This window comes from Mus pahari, chromosome 23 (genome assembly GCF_900095145.1).
Source record: "Mus pahari chromosome 23, PAHARI_EIJ_v1.1, whole genome shotgun sequence".
In the NCBI taxonomy this organism is placed as follows: Eukaryota; Metazoa; Chordata; class Mammalia; order Rodentia; family Muridae; genus Mus; species Mus pahari.
Genome location: NC_034612.1, coordinates 7,873,568 through 7,892,204, shown reverse-complemented (window position 1 = coordinate 7,892,204; position 18,637 = coordinate 7,873,568). Strand labels below are relative to the sequence as shown.

General features: G+C 55.6%; 2 protein-coding genes across 2 annotated transcripts in view; one reads left to right on the top strand and one right to left on the bottom strand.

Moving 5' to 3' along the window:
- Positions 1-8,657, top strand: part of Fbxw8 (F-box and WD repeat domain containing 8) — a 97,178-nt gene extending 88,521 nt beyond the window's left edge. Inside the window, exons 9-11 of the mRNA XM_021186721.2 lie at positions 4,870-5,043; positions 6,567-6,677; positions 7,074-8,657. Coding sequence (XP_021042380.1) covers positions 4,870-5,043; positions 6,567-6,677; positions 7,074-7,218 — 430 coding nt within the window. The 3' untranslated portion in view covers positions 7,219-8,657. The remainder of the gene's footprint in view (positions 1-4,869; positions 5,044-6,566; positions 6,678-7,073) is intronic.
- Positions 8,658-13,412: 4,755 nt separating this feature from the next.
- Positions 13,413-18,637, bottom strand: part of Tesc (tescalcin) — a 34,403-nt gene continuing 29,178 nt past the window's right edge. The window contains exons 7-8 of the mRNA XM_021186949.2: positions 15,795-15,842; positions 13,413-13,688 (exon numbers count right to left, since the gene is read on the bottom strand). Coding sequence (XP_021042608.1) covers positions 13,611-13,688; positions 15,795-15,842 — 126 coding nt within the window. The 3' untranslated portion in view covers positions 13,413-13,610. The remainder of the gene's footprint in view (positions 13,689-15,794; positions 15,843-18,637) is intronic.

Sequence of the window (18,637 nt, the reverse complement as noted above, 5' to 3'; positions counted from 1 at the left end):
CTCTACAGCACAGGGTGCTCTCACTGCTGACAGCGTGCTTTACAGCACAGGGTGTTCTCACTGCTGACAGACAGTGTGCTCTACAGCACAGGGTGTTCTCACTGCTGTCAGTGTGCTCTACAGCACAGGGTGCTCTCACTGCTGACAGACAGTGTGCTCTACAGCACAGGGTGCTCTCACTGCTGACAGTGTGCTTTACAGCATAAGATTTCAGTGCTGTTCCAGGGCTGTTCAGTGCTGTGGGATTTATCTGATTTTCATTTCGTTGCTTGTGCTGGCATGCATTTGTAAGAAATGGTTTTCTAATCCAGGGTTGTTTACCTGTTTTCTGGACTCTCACAATTTAATCTCTTAGATTTGAAGTGCATGACCTCCTGTCAGGTCATTTGAGAACGTGAGGTGGAATCTTCTTTTTTTTTTGGGGTGGGGGGGTTCGAGACAGGGTTTCTCTGTGTAGCCCTGGCTGTCCTGGAACTCACTCTGTAGACCAGGCTGGCCTCAAACTCAGAAATCCGCCTGCCTCTGAGTGCTGGGATTAAAGGCGTGCACCACCTAGTGGAGTCTAGTTTTGTGCTCAGTTGTCTTAATACTGCTTGTTGACAAGATTGTTCCGTCCTTCCTTGTATGAACAGACCATAAAAATGGAGTGTGTTCCCACTGTGGTTCTGCCCTGTTGGTTAGTCTTCCCTGCTGGGTTGAGCTCCCTGCGCTATTTGGTTAGGATGCACTGGATAGGCGCATTCCAGAGCCAGTCTTGCTCGGCGTTCGCTCTGGGTGGAGGGGTTGGCTGTGGAGTCACCACGTGGAGGTTGAGGCCCAAGTCTCAGGACAGCTTGGACTGTACAGTGAGGCTCTGTGTGAGAGTGGGCAGCAGGATTGCCCAGCTGTTCAGAGCATGCACGTGAGGCCCTGCCAGAGCCCTTAGTCTGATTCTCAGCAGCCATATCAGGCGCTCACAACTGCCTGGAACTCCAGCTCAGGGGACCAGATCCCCGCTCTGGCCTCTGCAGGCACCTGCACTCACATTGTACAGAACTGCACACGGATACACAATCAAAAATAAAATCTTAAAAAGAACAAGACAAAAATGTTCAACATAGGAATGCAAACTATCTGTAATATTTTTAAATTTCATATTTGTAAATGTATTGTGTATACATGATGATGGGGTACATGGGCCACAGAGTGCATTTGGAGGGCTGAGGACAACTCTCCTTACACCCTAACCAAGCTTCTAGGGATGAAAGTCAGGTCACCAGGCTGCTGCAGGCATGGCCCTTGCTGAGCCTCACGCTCACACGTGTACACACGACAAGCTTCCAGCTTCCCTGCTTCCAGCTCTGCTGCTACGGCCACAGGGCTGTCCTGGGCAGTGTCCCAGTCTGGCTTTTCGTGAGCCACAGAGTTTGCACTTTAGTGGAGTCTGAGCAGTCGGGTGCTGAGAGGTTCAGGCTCATGCTGCAGGGTTGCTGCTCAGCACAGAGCATGCTAAGCTTAGCCCAGCTGGACAGAGCTGGACATGTCCGCCTGCAGACACAAGGGTTCGGTTGCTATGAGCTTGGACATTCTCGGAAGGCTGTCGGTGCTATGTGGGTGAGGTGTGGGCTCTACACATGTACTTGTGTGCAGCCTCCTCCACAGCTCAGGTACAGCACAGCCAGACAGAAGTGTGTGCTAACCCTTTCAAAATACCAGCTTTACCAACTGACGTAGTCATAATTCTACATTTCCGTACATTTACCTTTAGTTCCTAGATAGAAATGCAGCCAAGTGTAGATTCTTCCTGAAGAACAGCCAGCCCAGAGTCTGATCACTGCCAGCTTTGCGTCCACAATCTGCCTTGTTATCATGCAGGACTGTTGAGTCCAAACCAATAGGAAGCACGCCCCAAGGTGTGACCCCCAATTAAAGAGTCTCCTCACTTCCTTCCAGCCCGGCACACGGAGAGTTGTGGTGTGCTCATGTGTGCTGCCTGCTGCCAGGGAGCGTGCAGGGCGCGAACATTGCGCTCACTCCATCTGCAAGGGTTATAATGAGTTATTCAGAGCTCTTCGCACAGGACCAACCAGAGCGTGCCTCCCTCTCCGTTCCAGCGCGTTTTCCTGCCCATCAGATGGATGCTCCTCTGCTGGAGTCTTTGGAAGGTTCTGGTGTCTTTTGTTTTAATTGGCGGGCTAAAGCCGCCTCCTATGGTTGGGTTTTCATTAGCAAGGGCTGCAGAGAGAGAGTGGTGGGGCCATCCTCCAGGCCCATCCATGAATATTAAACAAGAGACAATTACAGCTTTCAGACCAATTATTTTTCTTTCAGCAGGCAGAGTGGTGATACTCACTAGATGAGGATTCGCAGTGTCTACCATTGGCCCCTTCTTGTCCTGGACTCGGTGGACCTGGCATGTGTCTCTGCCCATTTGTTGGGCTACCTGTCTCCCAGTGTGGAGTGTGCGGTTCGAGTGCTGAGGCTGCTGGCTCTGCCAGAGCTGCTGCCCTGTGGGTTGGTACTACATGCTGTCAGGTGATCTGGGCCGATACCTGCTTCCTAATGGGAGAGTGATGGTTTGAGTGGACAGGATGAGCAGTTCTGAGACAAGCCAGAGGTCTCAAAACTGGGTTCTACTGTGTGGGTCGGTTTCTGAGTCCCTAGCAAACCTGACTGAGTTGTCTCTGGTGTGTGTTGTCTTGTTTGGCACCGTTGTGCTGTTGTAGACATAGCACAGAGACAGCAAGCTTTGAACAAATGGACCAAAGGTGCTTGCCCTGTATTCATAACAGCCACACTGTAAGCATTCACAGAGGGCTCCTGGTAGATCTCACTAGCCAGCTTGTGCAGGGAAGCACTCCACCCCTGAGGCTCCCTCCTGGGTCCACAACAGCCTTGGGTCTCTCTGCCTAGAGAGGCCTGAAGCCAGGCAGTTGTGTCACTGGAGTGAGACTGGGGGTGAGTCTGCACTCCCATCTTGCCGCGCGGCCTCCATTCTGCACCCCAGGACTGTGGTCGTCTGTTATTTTGTTGGTGGTGTGCTTTTACAGCAGGATTTCTTATATCCAGACCGATCTTGAGCTTGCTTTGTTGTAGCCTCATAGCCAAGAATCACCGTGAACTCTTGGTCCTCCTGTCTTCCTCTCCCTGGAGCTGGGATCTCAACCGCCATTGTTTCACATTATACCTACTTCATGGTGGCCGTAAATGGTCAGAAACAAATTGGGTGTGTACGTTTGTGTGGTACCAGGGCAAGGCCAACATCCTCCGAGGCCTGATTTTTTAAACAGCATGGTAGTACCTTGAAAAAAGTACAGTAAAAACCTCCCTTACGGCTCTGGTTACATTTTCCCTTCTAAGGAGCTGCTGTTAGCATTTAACTTCTGAACTGTGCTTATATGGGAAGTGTACTTTGCACCCTGAAGCCAGTGTGGTGGCCTCTGTGTAGCCTTGTGATGGCTGCCTGTCCCTACTCACCCCTGACCCTGGTCCATGATCACCGTCACAGTTGGGCAGTTCTTGTCCCCGTGGTCTGTCTGCACCTGCATGTGAGCAGGTATAGATCTGAATGTCGCCCCATGGTCCACTGTTGGCCTCAAGTGGTGTAGTTAATTACGACATCCCACCCCATCCAGCCATTCACCTCTGTGGAGTCTTTAATGGTACCTCTCATTTCTCTGTCAGCCCAGTGCTCACTCCCTAACTGGGAATCCCTTTTCCCTCAGGCTGTTGAAGACTTCTGGCATGCTCCCATTTTTAAAGTGGCCATCCTCCCGTATGTATGTTTTATTCTGATCAGTGTTCACTAGCACTAACCCAGGGCATCACCAGGACCTTTCAGTGTAATGTCCCTGCCTCCACGCCTCCCGCTGCTGGCCATGCCATCTCATAAAGGTCGTGGTCAGGGTCGGTGTCTTCATTCTGGCTGTTTGTGAGCAGGAGCGTAGTGTTCACATCCTCACTGCCCCTGCACTGTGAATTGAGGGCGGCCGCCTCCCCCTCCCACAGCCGCCCAGCTCTGTCTAAAAGGTCTTGGAGCCTGCGGGCCGGGGCTCACCGTGGTCTGTGGTAGAAGCGCCCAGGCTCCTGAAGCAGAGGCTCTGGGCCTGTCTTGTGCTGCTGATGCAGCCTGAGGCCGGCAGGCAGGCAGGCAGGCTCTCCGTTTCCCTTAGCTTCTGAGTCACTCAGGGTACGGTGGGTCCAGCGGCAGCTGGAACATGAGGCTATCGTCGCGCTGCATCTGCAGTCAGGAGAAAGGGATCTGTGCTGGAGCCAGACTCCCTCCCTAGCCACTCACCCAGCAGCAGTGTAGAATCTTGGATATTGGACTGAAAAAGAAAAAGAAACAAAAGCAGAAAACCTGGACAGATCTCCCGGGACCTGGGAGGTGATAAACAGAGGGAAGAAAGGGAGTTAGGAAGTTAATAAAACACCATCTATAAAAAGGAAGTTAGCTCTCCATAGCTTTGCTGCTGCTCCCCAAGGGCAAGTTTACCAAACTTTTGGTAAAGTTTGCTCTCAAATCCGGCTCTTTTGGCTCAGAACTGTAGCACCCATCCTTGAGTGCCTGGTGACCACACACTAACAGGCAAGTTTCTGTGATGCCTTCAGGGCCTGGACAGGGAGGGAGGGAGGGAGGGAGGCACAATCTCCAGGTCAACGTCGTCCCAGGCCCTGGAGCAGCTTGCGTGTGTGCGTCTCTGTAGGCAGAGTCTGGGGCGGCACACGCTGGCTTCCGCCTCGCCTGGCGTTTTGGCAGATTTGTTTCTGATCTCAAAACAAAGCTCTGTATTGTGATCCCCATGGGAGAGTCCCTCCAGGATGCTCTAGGGACTGCTGGTTCTTGCAGGCTCCCTCAGTGACCCTCTTCTCCTGGTGCTCTTCTTCTAGAGTGAGGATCCATGACCTCCGCAGCGACAAGGTCGCCCTGTCGCTGTCTGCCCATCAGCTGGGGGTGTCCGCAGTCCAGATGGACGACTGGAAGGTGGTCAGTGGAGGCGAGGAGGGGCTGGTGTCTGTGTGGGATTACCGCACAAACCAGAAGCTGTGGGAGGTGCACTCCAGGTAAGCTGGCTCCTGTGTACAGACTGGTTCCCAGGCCGCCTGTGCCCACGCTGCGCCTTCCGGAAAGCACTTTTGCAGGAGGGGTGACGTAGGCTTGGAAAGACACCAATCCTGAGCTCCTCTCTCCCAGTAATACCGCCTCAGTAACACACAGCCCTCATTAAGCATCCTAGCTGCTTAGGACACAGTGAAGGCCTCACAATGGTGGCACAGGTTACAGAGGCACAGGTTACAGTATGAACGCCTTCACCTTAATTATCAGGGAAAGGAGCGAGCCAGCTTGGGGAGACTAATTTCCAGTGTGCAGGAGGATGGGTTGGCACAGGAACCCCCCCCCCCATGGGCCAGACTCAATGTGTCTGTCTGTGCCTCCCTTCAGTGTGGAGGGCACTTGGGATGCAAGTTGAGTGAGCCTCAGCTAAGCGGGGGCGCATCTCAGCGTGAACAGGAGTGTTGAGAGGAGAATCCTGTCTGGGCACAGGCTTCTAGGACTGGAGCCCTTCTGTGTGATTGTTCATGTAAGGCTGCCACAGTTGTGACTTTAGAAGCAGTCTGGAGTCCTCTAGCTGAACACTGGCTCCTCTGTAACGATAGGATGTGCAAGTGCCCAGCTTGAGGCCATAACATAGCTTTCACCGGATACAAAACCAAGACAGCTCTGCCTTTATTTAAGTGAAGGTCTATGGCTTCACAAACACTCCCAAAGGTGCAAAGTAAATTTGGGTTCCTTCTTAGCTGGCAGGTTGGTGAGTATTGTGGCCAGCAGCTTTTATCAAATCAGAACCCCCAGTCATACCACACTGCCTCTGGCCTTGCCCTTGCCCAGCTTCACTGTGATACGCCCTGGTACCACCAGGTGGTGCCAAAAGGCAGCTCAAAGTCCCACACTGAACCAGCATTTGCCTGAACTTCAGGAAAGCCAGTACTCTAGTTGGTTCTCTGTGCATCCAGGACTGTGCCCGTGCTTCTCACCACCACAGGGAGGCCCTGCGCTTCACACCCCCACTAAGGTCTTCTCTCTGTAGGCACCCTGTGCCTGTCCCAACCTCGGTCTAGTGCAGCTGTCGTCGGCTCAGCTGTCTTGAGCCTGCCTTCCCTCACCAGCTCCCTCTCCTTCGTGTGCTTTTGCCAAAGGGCCTGTTCTTGCCACAGGCCTCCTCCCTAGTGGTCTCAGCCAGCCCCACTGGGTGTGGGGTAGTCGTCCTCCTTGCAGAGGTGGGCTCCCTAGCTTCCCACTACTGTGGAGCCTATACTCTCTGCTGTCCCCTGAGCCACAGCATGACCTCACCATGTACAGAGGCTGTCAGCTGTAGCCATCACCCTGAGGATAAGAACTCACCCACAGCTCGTCGGTGCTCTATGCCATTTTGTAGGTTTGTCTCAAGCTGAATGTTCTTATATCCCAAATACACCAACTTGTTGAGGCAGGCAGCTAGACTAGGGGTTACCAGTGTGTTTGCTAAATGACATGGTGCCGGAGCAGGTCTTGCTCGCGCCTGACAGCCCTCTTCCTCTCACCACAGGCACCCTGTGCGCTATCTCTCCTTCAATAGCCACAGCCTCATCACCGCCAACGTGCCCTACGAGAAGGTGCTGCGAAACTCCGACCTCGACAACTTTGCCTGTCACAGGAGGTCAGTGTGGGGTTGGGCAGAGTTTGCACAATCTGGGAAATGGCTCCTTGTGCTTCCCTGCTCCGTCCCAGCCACACTGGTCTCTCGGGGTATCTGCCACGGTCCTGGCTTTGTAGAAATTTGGAGCACATGCTGAGTGTCTGTCTGCAGTTCTGCAGCTGCTCCTGGGGTTGGGGACAGCAGAGACACAATGTCAGTTGACAGGCAGACTCTGCACGGAGGTCCCTTCCGATGCTTCTTCATAGACACTGTCTTCTGGGCCTCCCTACTCCCCTCAGCCCTGGGGTCTGCAGATCTGACACACTGTGGCCTCAGCGCAGTGAGAGCCAGCCTAGATTCTGCCCGTCTCTCCACACGGCAGCCTTGCTCACTGGTGCTTATTTCTGCTTCCTCTAGGCACCGCGGCCTGATCCACGCCTATGAATTTGCTGTGGACCAGCTGGCCTTTCAGAGCCCCCTTCCTGTCTGCCGCTTACCCCGTGACATCATGGCTGGATACAGCTATGACCTCGCACTGTCTTTCCCCCATGACAGTATTTAGGGTGTCACCTCATGTAGACCGTGGAAAGGGCGGTTTTACAAATATTAGAGTTGGAGAGAGGCTCTGCAGCACATGGTGGGAGTTTGGGGACAGTGTCCTGTGTGCCTGCGGCCACACAGCCCTGTTGCCCTGTACAGAGCCGAATTCCATTGCTGCCTTCCCCCTGCTCCTCCTCGGGCTTTGGTAGGACTGGCTGATGACTCAGAATTCACCTTTCCAGGGGTGGCTCCTCCCCCTCAGCCTGTGGCAGCAGTGAGTGATTCCCTCCCTCGTTCCACAGGCCAGGGACACGGGGCCTTCACTCGCACTGTCTCCTGGGCGTGGTGCTGAGTGTGGAACCAGAGTCTCACACACATAGGCAAGCATCGGCCTCCAAGCTGCCTCCCCAGCTCAAAGTCCAGCCCCTCCTCAGGGGGTCACACAGTTGATAATTATAGTGCCATCTTACCTGTAGGAGCTGTCCTGTCCTGAACATGTGCTATGAAGGAGACAGCCACCCTTCCTGCAGAGGGAAAGGGACATTGCACAGGGATGGGGTTGGGGTCAGTCTTTCTTCCTGACAAACACAGCCGTAGCTCACCCACTCTGTCTTCAGAGTGTCGCGGGCAAATCCACACACACTGGCCAGGAGACCCAGTCAGAGCTCCTCAGGCACCTAACACGCCTGCACAGAGGTCACCAGGTCTCAGGAGGCAGAGTCCCTCTTCCAGGGAACACCAGCTCAAAAAACAAGTGGGCTGGCAAACTCCACATTGGGTCTGCTGAGAGAGCAAGAAAAAGGGAGAGGGGGGCACCATGGGATGGATGGAGCCCAAGCTGGCAGCAACAAGGTGCTGGAAGGCCCGAGAGGGTGTGCACTGCCCTCACCCAGCCCTGGTGGCCTGCTCCTGTGTGCTGGGATGGAGTCTGGTGGGTTTGTGGCATGATCTCAGATCTTGACATGGAGGCCTCTCCCTTGCAGAACCCTTCCACAGCACTTCAAAGTGCCCAGGGCAACTCACCTCCCTATCGCTGGGCTGGCGCCCCCTGCTGGCCTGGTCTTGCTGTGTCCTCACTCAAGCTTTCCCAATCCTGAGTTGTCCACTGGAGACATTTCTGTCAGAGAAATGGCTGTGCAGTCAGCTCCCTTCTGGGCTTCGCAGCCATGAAAGGCCACTGAAGAGCAGAGGTGACTAGTTTCAAGCGGGCATGCCCTCCTAGCCCCCAGTCCCCACCCCCTCCCCCCACAGAGCATCTGTCCTCCCTGGCTCCTGGGGTTGCTGCCACTGCACCTGCTTCCAGGGTGGGGGACAGGCGGGCTCCCTTAGCTCCCTGTGCTGCCTCTGAAGCCAGAAGACATTAGGACACATCCCTGGGAGCCAGAGGTGGCCACACATCTGTAGCTTGCCTTTTGCCTTAAGCGGCCACATCTGCTCTGTTATTAAAGGTTCTACACTGACGAGCAGGTGTGCTGCTCCTGTAAGGACTTGTTTGAAGTCTTCCTCTGCCCTGTGTAGTCTGGTTTGTTTCCCCCAGCTGGGGGTGCGGGGGCACAACATGACATGCACATACAGACTGGCCGGCTGTCCATGCAGGCGACATGCTGCTCCTGCAGCTCATAAGCACTTCCCATGGCAAGAGTCTCTAGGGTACTGTGTGGCCGGCTTTCAGCTGAGCGACAGCATTGCCAGCCTTCCTCAGCAGGGGCACTTGGTACCCCCGTGAGGGTGGCATGCCCCAGTCCACTTGTTACAGGGCAGGGCAGCACCATGAGCTAGTTAGTTGCTTGGCACTGAGAACAGTCTCCCCTAGTGAGGGGTTTCAGGTGATGACTGCCCCGTGACAGTGGCTCAGATGGAGACACCACTACCTATGAGCTCTTGTTTGAAGCAGCAGATGGCACGGGCCGTGGCACCGTGGCCACACAGCCAAGCCAGATGGTTACCTGGCTCCTGCGGCAGGCCCGCGGTGACTTGGCCAGCACTGCCTGTGTTGGAGGTGGCAGAGCCCCTCCTGGGCAGCAGCCTGGCTCAGCCTCCAGTGCTGCCTACTGCAGTGCACTAGGGAACCTCTCCCTGGAACAGAAGAGGAGCTCCAGCCCGTGCCCGGCAGAGCCAGGCTTGCGCTGTGGCAGCTGCCCTTCCCAAGACAGACGTGCTGCCTCTCACCATGGCAGGGGCCCTTTGACTCCCCCACTTTCCCTGTGGGGACAAGCCTGTCCCTTGCTGGCTTCGTGTCACTGTTTTGCCACCCTGCCCTGGCCAGAGTTCTGAGCCCTCCTGCGGCCATGTTCCTGCCCCAAGCCCTGTTGGCATTTGTCCAACTCATGAAGACAAAGGTGTCAGTGATGCCACTGGGAGTGGCCTGGTTCCGGCACTGGCTCCCTCAAGGTCACAGCATACAAGGACAGCCTTTATGGCAGGTGTTTGCCAAACCTCAAGGTGACTTGCATTTCTCCCTCCACCAACTTGGGCCGCTTCTAGCACAGTGGAACTTGGCCTGGTCAACAGAAGGCTCAGACCTGAGGGCCTGGCCTCTCCCACTTAGCACAGCACACAGGAGTGTGAGCCAGAGCCTAACAGAGGGGCATTGTTCACGTCTCGAAGAACCTGGTTTGCCAAGTGGTCAGAGTGGCAGGCTGCTCGGGGCTGCTCTGTTTCTTACCAAGTTCTGTGTCACTTGGCTGCAGGTATCCATCCAGCCATGTCTGAGGTTTGCATCACACAGCCCTCTGGGGAAAGTACCAGATTAAACATTAGCCTCAAACCACCAGCAAACTGGGGGAGGGGGACAACTGAGTGTCCCACCACTCAGGAAGATTTTAAGTTTGAGGACCAGTCTCTAGAATCAAATGTCAGTCACAGGACAGTACTGTAGGGTAGATCCCGCTTTCAACCTGCTATAGAATAGAGAGCACACCCGACCTCCACCCAGCTGCTGAGACCCCGGCTCCGCCTGCTTCTCCACCCACAGCCCCAGGGCCTCCCTGCTCCTCCGCAGTAGCCTCCAGTGCCACCTAGTCAGCTTCAGTGTGGTTGATGGTGAGCCCTTACTTACCTGTCCCCAAATAGTAGCACAAAGCCTGCTTCACACTGCCGATGGAGGCACCTCATCTGGCTCTCGTCACACTGAGTTGGGAGGTCTGGCTGCACACGGGTGGAGTACCACCCACCTACACACGGTCCTGCAAGAAACAATCTACCTGCCTCCTCCCTGCCCTGCAGACCCCACGGCCCACATGGTGGGACTGCCCAGGGCAGTAGCCTAAGGCCCTTGCTGCCCCAAGGCCAGAAGCCCCCTCCCCCCAGGGGGGGGTACCAAGGAATTAGTCTGTACTCCTGGGGAGCAGGCTTGCACCAGTTCATGGTCCTAATCCTGCCTAAGTAGGCAGCTGCAGAGCATGCTGGGAGCCAAGCAGTAGGTACTCCTGGTGGTTTCTACAGTGGGGATACGCCCGGCCTCGCCATGGTGAACAAATGAGCTTGCTTCTGGGCCTGGAGGACTGGGCTCCCAGTGAGTCAATCTCGTTTTAATTAGCTGTTTGGATTAGCTGTGCCCAGAGCTTCAAAGACATTAGTAGGCCCTCAAAGGGGAGCCCCAGCCAGCACGCTTGATGAACGTCCATCACGGCACGGCATCTTCCCTGCTAGACCTCCGGGCTTGGGCCGAGGGAAAGCGATCCATTATTTATGAAAACATTTTACATTCATGAACTGCCTTTGTTGAGAAAGGACACAACTGGAACTAACTGGGAGAGTCTCAGGAAACCCAGGCACTGGAGATGCCAAAGTGGCGGCTGCCCAGAGCCCGCAGCCCCCTCCTCACCACGGCAGGGAGTCCAGGAAGCCAGGCTCCTGATAGTTTCTGCATTGTGTCCCCATGCTGACCTGCTGGCCTTCTAGAGCCAGTAGAAACCGAGAAGCCAGGAAGTCCCCAAGTGGTGGGGTACACCTTTTGTGGGGTTCTCCCCAGAGTTGACAGTTTGCTTGGCTCTGAGCAGGGAGATGGGAGCCCCCACATCTGCTCCTGCCTGCTGCTTTGCTGGGACTTTTTTACCAAACTGAGGCCTGCGATCAAAAGCCCGGCCCTGGCAGTGCCTTCCTTCCGTCCTCCTTCCTCACCCATCCAGGAGAGCGGGTGGTGTTGAGTGGCCCTGCAGGCCAGCATCGAACACGGGCCAGCCCTGCCTGCCAAGTGCTTGCCCGGAACACCTGCAGACCCCCTCAGCTCCTCACTTGCCTCTGGGGTTCAACATAGTAACCAGTCTAGCACCCTCACACACAGCACCATCCTACCACATCCCCTGAGCACATCTCTGCACACCCCTATAATTGGCCGCATAGTGTGTTTTGCTTGTAAGTAAGGCATACTAGCTTGAACCTCATGCCCAGCAGTAGGCCAGGGCTCGCTCATGTAGTCAGGTTATCTTTCCCCACTTCTTGCACATTAGGGAGGACACCTGTTGTGGAGAAGATCTGTCCACCACTCAGAACCACTCAAGACAGCCTGCTTGGGGAGGGCAGCATGGAAGGGACCCATAGAAGCAGCCACTGAATCTGGCACATCACCATGGAGACAGAGCCTTCCATCAGTCATGACAAGCAAGCACCCATAGCCAGAGAGAAGGCTGCAGGGGTCTCCACTGAGACCAGAACAATCTGCTCTGTTCTGGCAACAGGATTGTTTGTTCAGGCATGAGTCACTGTCCCCTGAGCAGCACTGATGGCAGACACCAGTATTTTCACCAAACCAGCAGAACTAAGATGCATGTGCCACGTGGCTTAGGAAGTAAAAGCATTTGGTGCAAGAGCCTGACAGCTTGAGTTTGATCCCCAGAAAAAAGCGGGGGAAACGGGGTGGGGGCTAAAAAGACAGATCAGTTCCCAGCACCCACATCGGGCAGCCCCAGGGGTGCTGATAGGCCTGGCTTGGGGCACCCACACTCGTGGGTACAAACAAAGGCTGATGTGGTAGCCCACATCTGTAATCCCAGAGCTCCTGTGAAATGGGAGGCAGAGACAGGACAGAAGTCTGGAGTGCACAGATGTTGTGGGGGAGGGAGGGTGCCTCAATGTGGCAGAAGGCAAGAATGGGCCTGTTGTCCTCTGACCTCCACACACACAGTCACCACACCATGTGCACACCCATGGTCACACACTGACAGTAACAACTTAAAAGTGTATCCATGAGGTGGCTATACAATTGTGAGAACCAGAGTTGAGCTCTTGGTACCCACAGAACAAGCCAGCACCCTCAACTCCAGCTCCAGAGGATCTGCCCCCACCCCCCAGCCAATGTGTGCTCCTATACACAGATGCGTAGACACATAAAAGTTAAAGAAAAAAATGTTTAGCCACATCCACCTACACGTACATGGCAAAGAACTGACAGGGAAACGGGGTTAGCGGATGGAGCAGATATACTTCATGACTGCCCTTCTGGGCCTTAGAGAGCCCCAGCTGCAGGTGTCCAGCCAACCATGATGTGGCCAGTGACAGACAACACAAATGAGATCAGACATGCTCAGAACAAGACGTCTTAACTAAGCATGCCAACAGCAGCAGTTGCCAGACGCCCAAAGAACTTCCTGGACTCTAAAAAGGCACCGCCCAGCATCAATAGAGGGAGCAGAAGCATCCTAAGAGCAGCACCCGAGAGACCCGGAGAACAAGCACCCTAGCCACTGGTTTGGGGGTGGGGGGACCTCTGCTCTGCAGTCAGCATTTCAGCTCTACCGGCCACGCCCCCACCCATCCTGAAATGAGCGGCGACAAGCCAAGTTGTACAAGCTACTTACCTGCAGTAGGTACACCTCTGGTCTCCACTGCTGCCTTTGCTGGGGGGCTGGAGTGTCCTGGGCTCACATCTGGGTCCATGCTGTCAGGAGGAACCATGGCAACCCCAACTGCAGGTACCCCCCATCAGGAGCTGGCGCCAGCAGCTGATGGTGCTAAGAAAACCCCCATTACCAACATGCCAGGTCTGTCTTCTGGAAGCCTGCCCAGACAGACTCTTCCTGGCTTCCTCCCCCACCCCACCCCCAGGTGAAGACCACCGGTGGATGCCCAGTCCTTCAAGGAGGAAAACAGATGGTACACAAGTGCCAGCAGACAGGACAGAGGGCCTGCCTCACCAGCCTCTGCCTGCTCCTCAGAGTCAGTCTCATGTCACCCAGGACCAGGTCCCTTTAAGGGATGTGAGGGACAGATAGGGACGCAGGGCTCATTAGGAAACCTTTATTGTCACCGTTAGAGATAAAAACATCAGAGTCCCACACCCCACGAAGAGGATAACTGAAGAAGGGTTACTGATTGTCACAGAAGCCCAGGCATATAGGGCTGAACGTCTGTCCTCAGCCACCCTCCAGCTTCCAGCCACCACCACCCCCCCTTGCACGGGCAGCGGGCAGCAGGTCAGTGGCAGAGGGCGATGGTCTCCATGTTGAGGAAGCGGATGTGCATCTTGGTCTCGATGTCGATGCCCTGCCAGATCTGGAATGGAGGGAGTGGCATCAGCAGGCGTCCCTGCCACTGCCAGACACCCGCCTGAGCCAGGTCCTCGGCCTGCCCACCCACTGCCCCCTGCCACTGCCAGACGCCCGCCTGAGCCAGGTCCTCGGCCTGCCCACCGCCCTGCCACCGACAGAGCTGCTGTTTGCTCATAGGAAGCAGGACAGGTTCCAAGGCCGAGCCGAGTGAAGGAGGAGTCCGTGTGTCTGCTGGTCACTCTGGCCCTGACCTTCAGGCTCTCGCTGTGATGTCACTGTGGAGGTAGGATGAAGTCCTGAATCCAAGCGAGGGCTCTCTGGGCGCCATGATCTCACTCCCCCAACCACCCCATAGCCTCTTGAGAGTTCCAGCCTCTGTTTCCCCAGCGCGATCCCAGGCTTGCCTCACCGTGCTGCCAACTTTCCAGACTGAATCAGCAGAGCCCCGTGTTGGCGCCTAGGGGCTGTTTCGTGGCAGGTGTCACTAGACAGCCATCATTTAATGACCTGCCAGCGGTCACCACAGCCTTGGTGGGGTAAGAGGTCACTGGCTTCAAACTTATGCTCAGGTAGCTCAGGTAGAGTGATACTGCTGTGGACTGTCAACCCTGGCCAGTTAGGGCCTGGACAGTCAGGTCACGAGGCCATTGGTCTACAGGACAAACCCTTGTCCCTCCGAAGGTTACCCTCTCCCGAGTTCCTTGGCTATAAGCAAGTCAGGGGTTTCAAGAAGGGAGTCAGGATGGGAGCAGGGACAGAGGGTGCCACAGTGCCAGGCTGTCACTCGGCATCTACAGAGATGCCCCCTGAGGTTCCCAAAGTGAGGCTGGCCTTGGAGGTAGGCTTCCCACTGTCTCCTGCCCTGGTCCTGTGGGGACCCGGAAACAGTTCCACTTCACCCCAACGATTGCGAGTTCCAGATGTTCTCTGAAAAGGATCCTGGACTCCATGATGAATTCAGTCAAGTTGTGGGAGAGGGCGCCCACACTAGGGGGCACCACAAGGGACAAAGTAGGGGGCTAGCTTCCGAAGAGCCCCCGGGGATAGCAGCAGGGCTGGTGTGTCACAAGAGTCTTACTCTAGCCCAGGCTGGCTTTGAACTCAAGACGCCCCAGCCTCCTGGGCAAACACTGCACCTGTGTGCAGTCAAGACACACTCAAGGCAACTGCGCCTCCTCTCGATGCGCCTGCTGCCCTGGCGTCCTGCACAGCATTCCTAGATGAACAGGTCCCAGTCACGCCTGAGCAGATCCATACACTTAACAGCTCCTGGCTTCCCCCTCCACACACCCTGTGTACCCTGGGGTGTGAGCCTCTGTCAGGAGACGGGCAGCGGCTGACCTCTGCCTCCTTCCCTGGTAGGCTGGGGTGCCTGCCTCCCTGCAGTCGGCATCCTGCTGGTGGGAGGCTCTGCAAAATGAACCCTGGAGGCCCCGGATTCCCTCCATGCACAGGCCCTGGTGAGGCCTGCATGCTAAGAAGCTGGCCTGGGAGGTTCATAGGTCTTCCTACGTCCTGACTTCCATCCCCAGAAGGCCTCGGAGACATGACTTTGACATTTTCTTCTTCCTGCTTCCGGTTACCTTGGTCATTGCAGCAGCCAGGAGCCAGTCTTAACTCCCAGCCATAGAGTGTGCGTGAAAATAACAGCTGTCCACCAGATTGGCTGTCATTACAGGGAGATGAGGGGCAGGCAAGTGGGTGACCACTCATGACTCCCAGCAGGATGCCCTAGGGAGGGGCAGAACTCAGCGACATGCCACCTGCTCTGGTCCATGTGCAGAAGAATGCTGGTGTTTGTCCCTGTGCAGGAAGTTTTCAGAATATTCCAGAATCGCTGCTGTGAAAAAGCAACTGTTCCCAGGGAAAGTTGCCAGTGTCCCAAGAGGGAGGGAAATTCACTTCTCCCATCTGCCCAAGTGCCACTTAAGTCACAGACTACACAGCAACACCATCCTTTCCACAAAGCCAAGCAAGCCAGTCAACGTGGCTTGCAAGGCCTTCCTATAGAACAGCCCTGGTGGGGTACTTGGGATCTGCCAATAGCCACAGCTCCACGAGGTCCTCGTGGTGGCCCGGAGGCCCCCATCTTTCCCCCTCTGGCACCCACCTTCAGGAAGTCCTCAAAGGTGATCCCCTCATACACCTGGTCCGGTTCCTGAGGACAAGACTGTAGTTAGAGTGGCCAGAGTCCCCCAGGTTGTTCTGAGACAGTCCACTTCCTCCCAACACCCAGAGCACAGAGGTAGCATTTTGAAGGGTAGAGTTGGAAAAGCAGGGTCATTTGCTTCTAGCCAAGGCCAGTTCCGTAGAACCCCGACAGGGGCACAGGTTTTATCTCACCAACCCTCCCCCCCCCCCAGGACGGTCGGGGGAAGAAACAGTGGGAAACCTCCAGGCATGGACCTTCCTTCCCATTACGGCCCACGTCACCCTGTCTCTTGAAATCTAGCCACCAGGGTACATCCTGCCAGCCTGGGTCCTGCCTCAGCTCCCTGTACTGATAACACAACTATTCTGGGCTAATCTATGCTCACAGCCCACTAGGGTAAAGGGAAGGGCATGGAGGGCCAGCCATCTGTGGCCACCCTTGTGCCCATGAGTCACCATGATAACCAGGGAACAGAGTGTGGCTTCAGCCAGGGGCCTAGCATGCTTGACCAAGCAAGCTGTATCCTTCCTACCATAGGGACAGAGGGGAAGATACTAGGGCTCCGCATGCATACTGCTGAATGAGTCTTAGAAAACAGTTCACCCACCAGCTCGCTGTGACAGTGACCAGCACTGCAGGACCCCAAAGGTCCCTGCTGGGTACTCAGAGGGTCCCCTGCACTGCCCCAGAGCCCTTCTCCAGGATTCTACCCTTCATGGCTATCGAGTGAACTCTTCTCAGTGTGGAAAGGCTCTGAGATGTACACACAGCCAAGATATAGGAGACTCGCAAAGAGCAAGTGCGTGCAGTTCCCAAGCATGCTTACAAGTGCCACCCGCCCACTGGACACACGCCTCTGCCCAGGGGGAAAGAAGGTCATGTCCAATCAAGGCCGGTCGGTGTGACTGCAACTGGAGTCAGGTTAGACCTCTGTGGTACAGCCTGAACTTAGCATGCACTAGGTACGGGGTTCAAAACCCGGACACCTCACTCCCACCCCTCAAATGCAAGTGACTCAACACAACAGAACAGCAAAGACACACGTATGTGTGCACTGGTGCACCCCAAGGGCAGTTCCACAGAGCAAGACCTAGACTGGGCATGGAGAGGGGTGACCTTTCGAAACCCTCTCCTGGTTGCTCTTGGGGCAAGGGTCAATGCCCCTTTAATATTTGTTTCTTAAAACATTTCATGCCGGGCGTGGTGGCGCATGCCTTTAATCCCAGCACTCAGGAGGCAGAGGCAGGTGGATTTCTGAGTTCGAGGCCAGCCTGGTCTACAGTGTGAGTTCCAGGACAGCCAGGGCTATACAGAGAAACCCTGTCTTGAAAAAACAAAACAAAACAAAAACAACAACAACAAAAAACCCAACAAAATTTTTTTTTCATAAAACCCCCCAGTTTTCCAGTGGCCTGGGCCTGCCCTGTCCCCAGGGCTTTTCCTCTGTCCCTCCCTCTCCAGGGCACCAGGCTCCCAGGCTGGGTGAGGGGAGCTAATTATAGACTCGGGCCCCACTGTGAGGAGTGGAACAGGAGGGTGGTGCTGGCAAGGACAGGAGGCTGGGAGTCGGGGAGCACAGGACGAGACCTAGCCCGGCAGCCCCGCCCTCACCCGCCAAGATCTCCCTGCACAGACAGGACCTGAAGATGGCACTTAGAGAGTCACCGCCTAAGTCAGTAAGTGGCTTTGGAACAGCATCAAAGGAGAGAAGGTGGGTGGCTCTCGGGCGAGTGGCGTGGTCAGGAGCATTAACCAACATCAGAAGCCAGTGGCTTCCCTGACCCACAGCCCAGCCCCGGCAGGAGTGGGGGGTCTGTATTGATCTGGCTGATATGCAGTGTGCGCTCCACAGGTATACACACATGCCAGGCTCCCTGGTGGCCCTGTCCCTACAGCACCAGGGATCTGTCCTGGGGATGCCACCAGCTCTGAGGCGGAGCAGATTTGGTATAAGATCGGCAGGCGCCAGCTGCCAACAGTTCTACTACAGCAAATTAAGAAAAGTCAGCAGTTGAAAGCGAGGCAGGCTCGGAACCATTTAGCGAAGGAGAGTGGAATTAAGCCAAATGGATGTTTGGCTCACCACAGTTAACAAGGGGAGCTCCGGTCCTCCACCAGGTCAGGGCCCTAAGGCAGTTCACACGCACCTTGTGGCTTTAACAAACAAAACAGAAACAAAAACAGGCCCAGTTGTCTCTCTGAGAGAAAAGCACAGATAGATACAAGCCAGGTAGGTGCAAGGAGACCGGAGCTTTGCTGGAAGCCCCGTCCTTGGAGGTGGCTATCTACCCACCCTAGCCGTCTGTCCCCAGGGGGACTGCTGGGCTACAACCGCACCCTGCAAGAGAGACCCCACCCAGGAAAGATCACAAGCCCCAGAGAAATCTTCAGAGCTGGGCCTCGGTTCCCCCCAGCAGTAGAATGAGGTTGAAGCCATGAGACGGTGTACACATATTGCCAAGCCGAGAGATTCTGCAGCCCCTCCCCCCCCAGTCCCTCGGCTGCCCCCTCCCCCCCCCGCGGCACCAGTGGTCTTTGCAAAAAGGTGCCGGCCCCCAGTGTCCAGGCCTGAGGCCACCTCTATTTCACTCAGTGAGGACGCAGTGCACGTGGGGGTACTGTGTTCGGTGCTGCCCTCGGGGGTAAAGGACAGGGGTTTAGGCAAGGCCACAGTGGCACGCCTTAGGTCTTAATCTCTGCTTCCCGGATCACAGAGATCTCCAGACCTGCACTGGGTTGTCCTGACCTCCGCACCACGCCAGGCTCTGTTTCAGAGCATTGAGCGGGGCACCTGGCTCCTG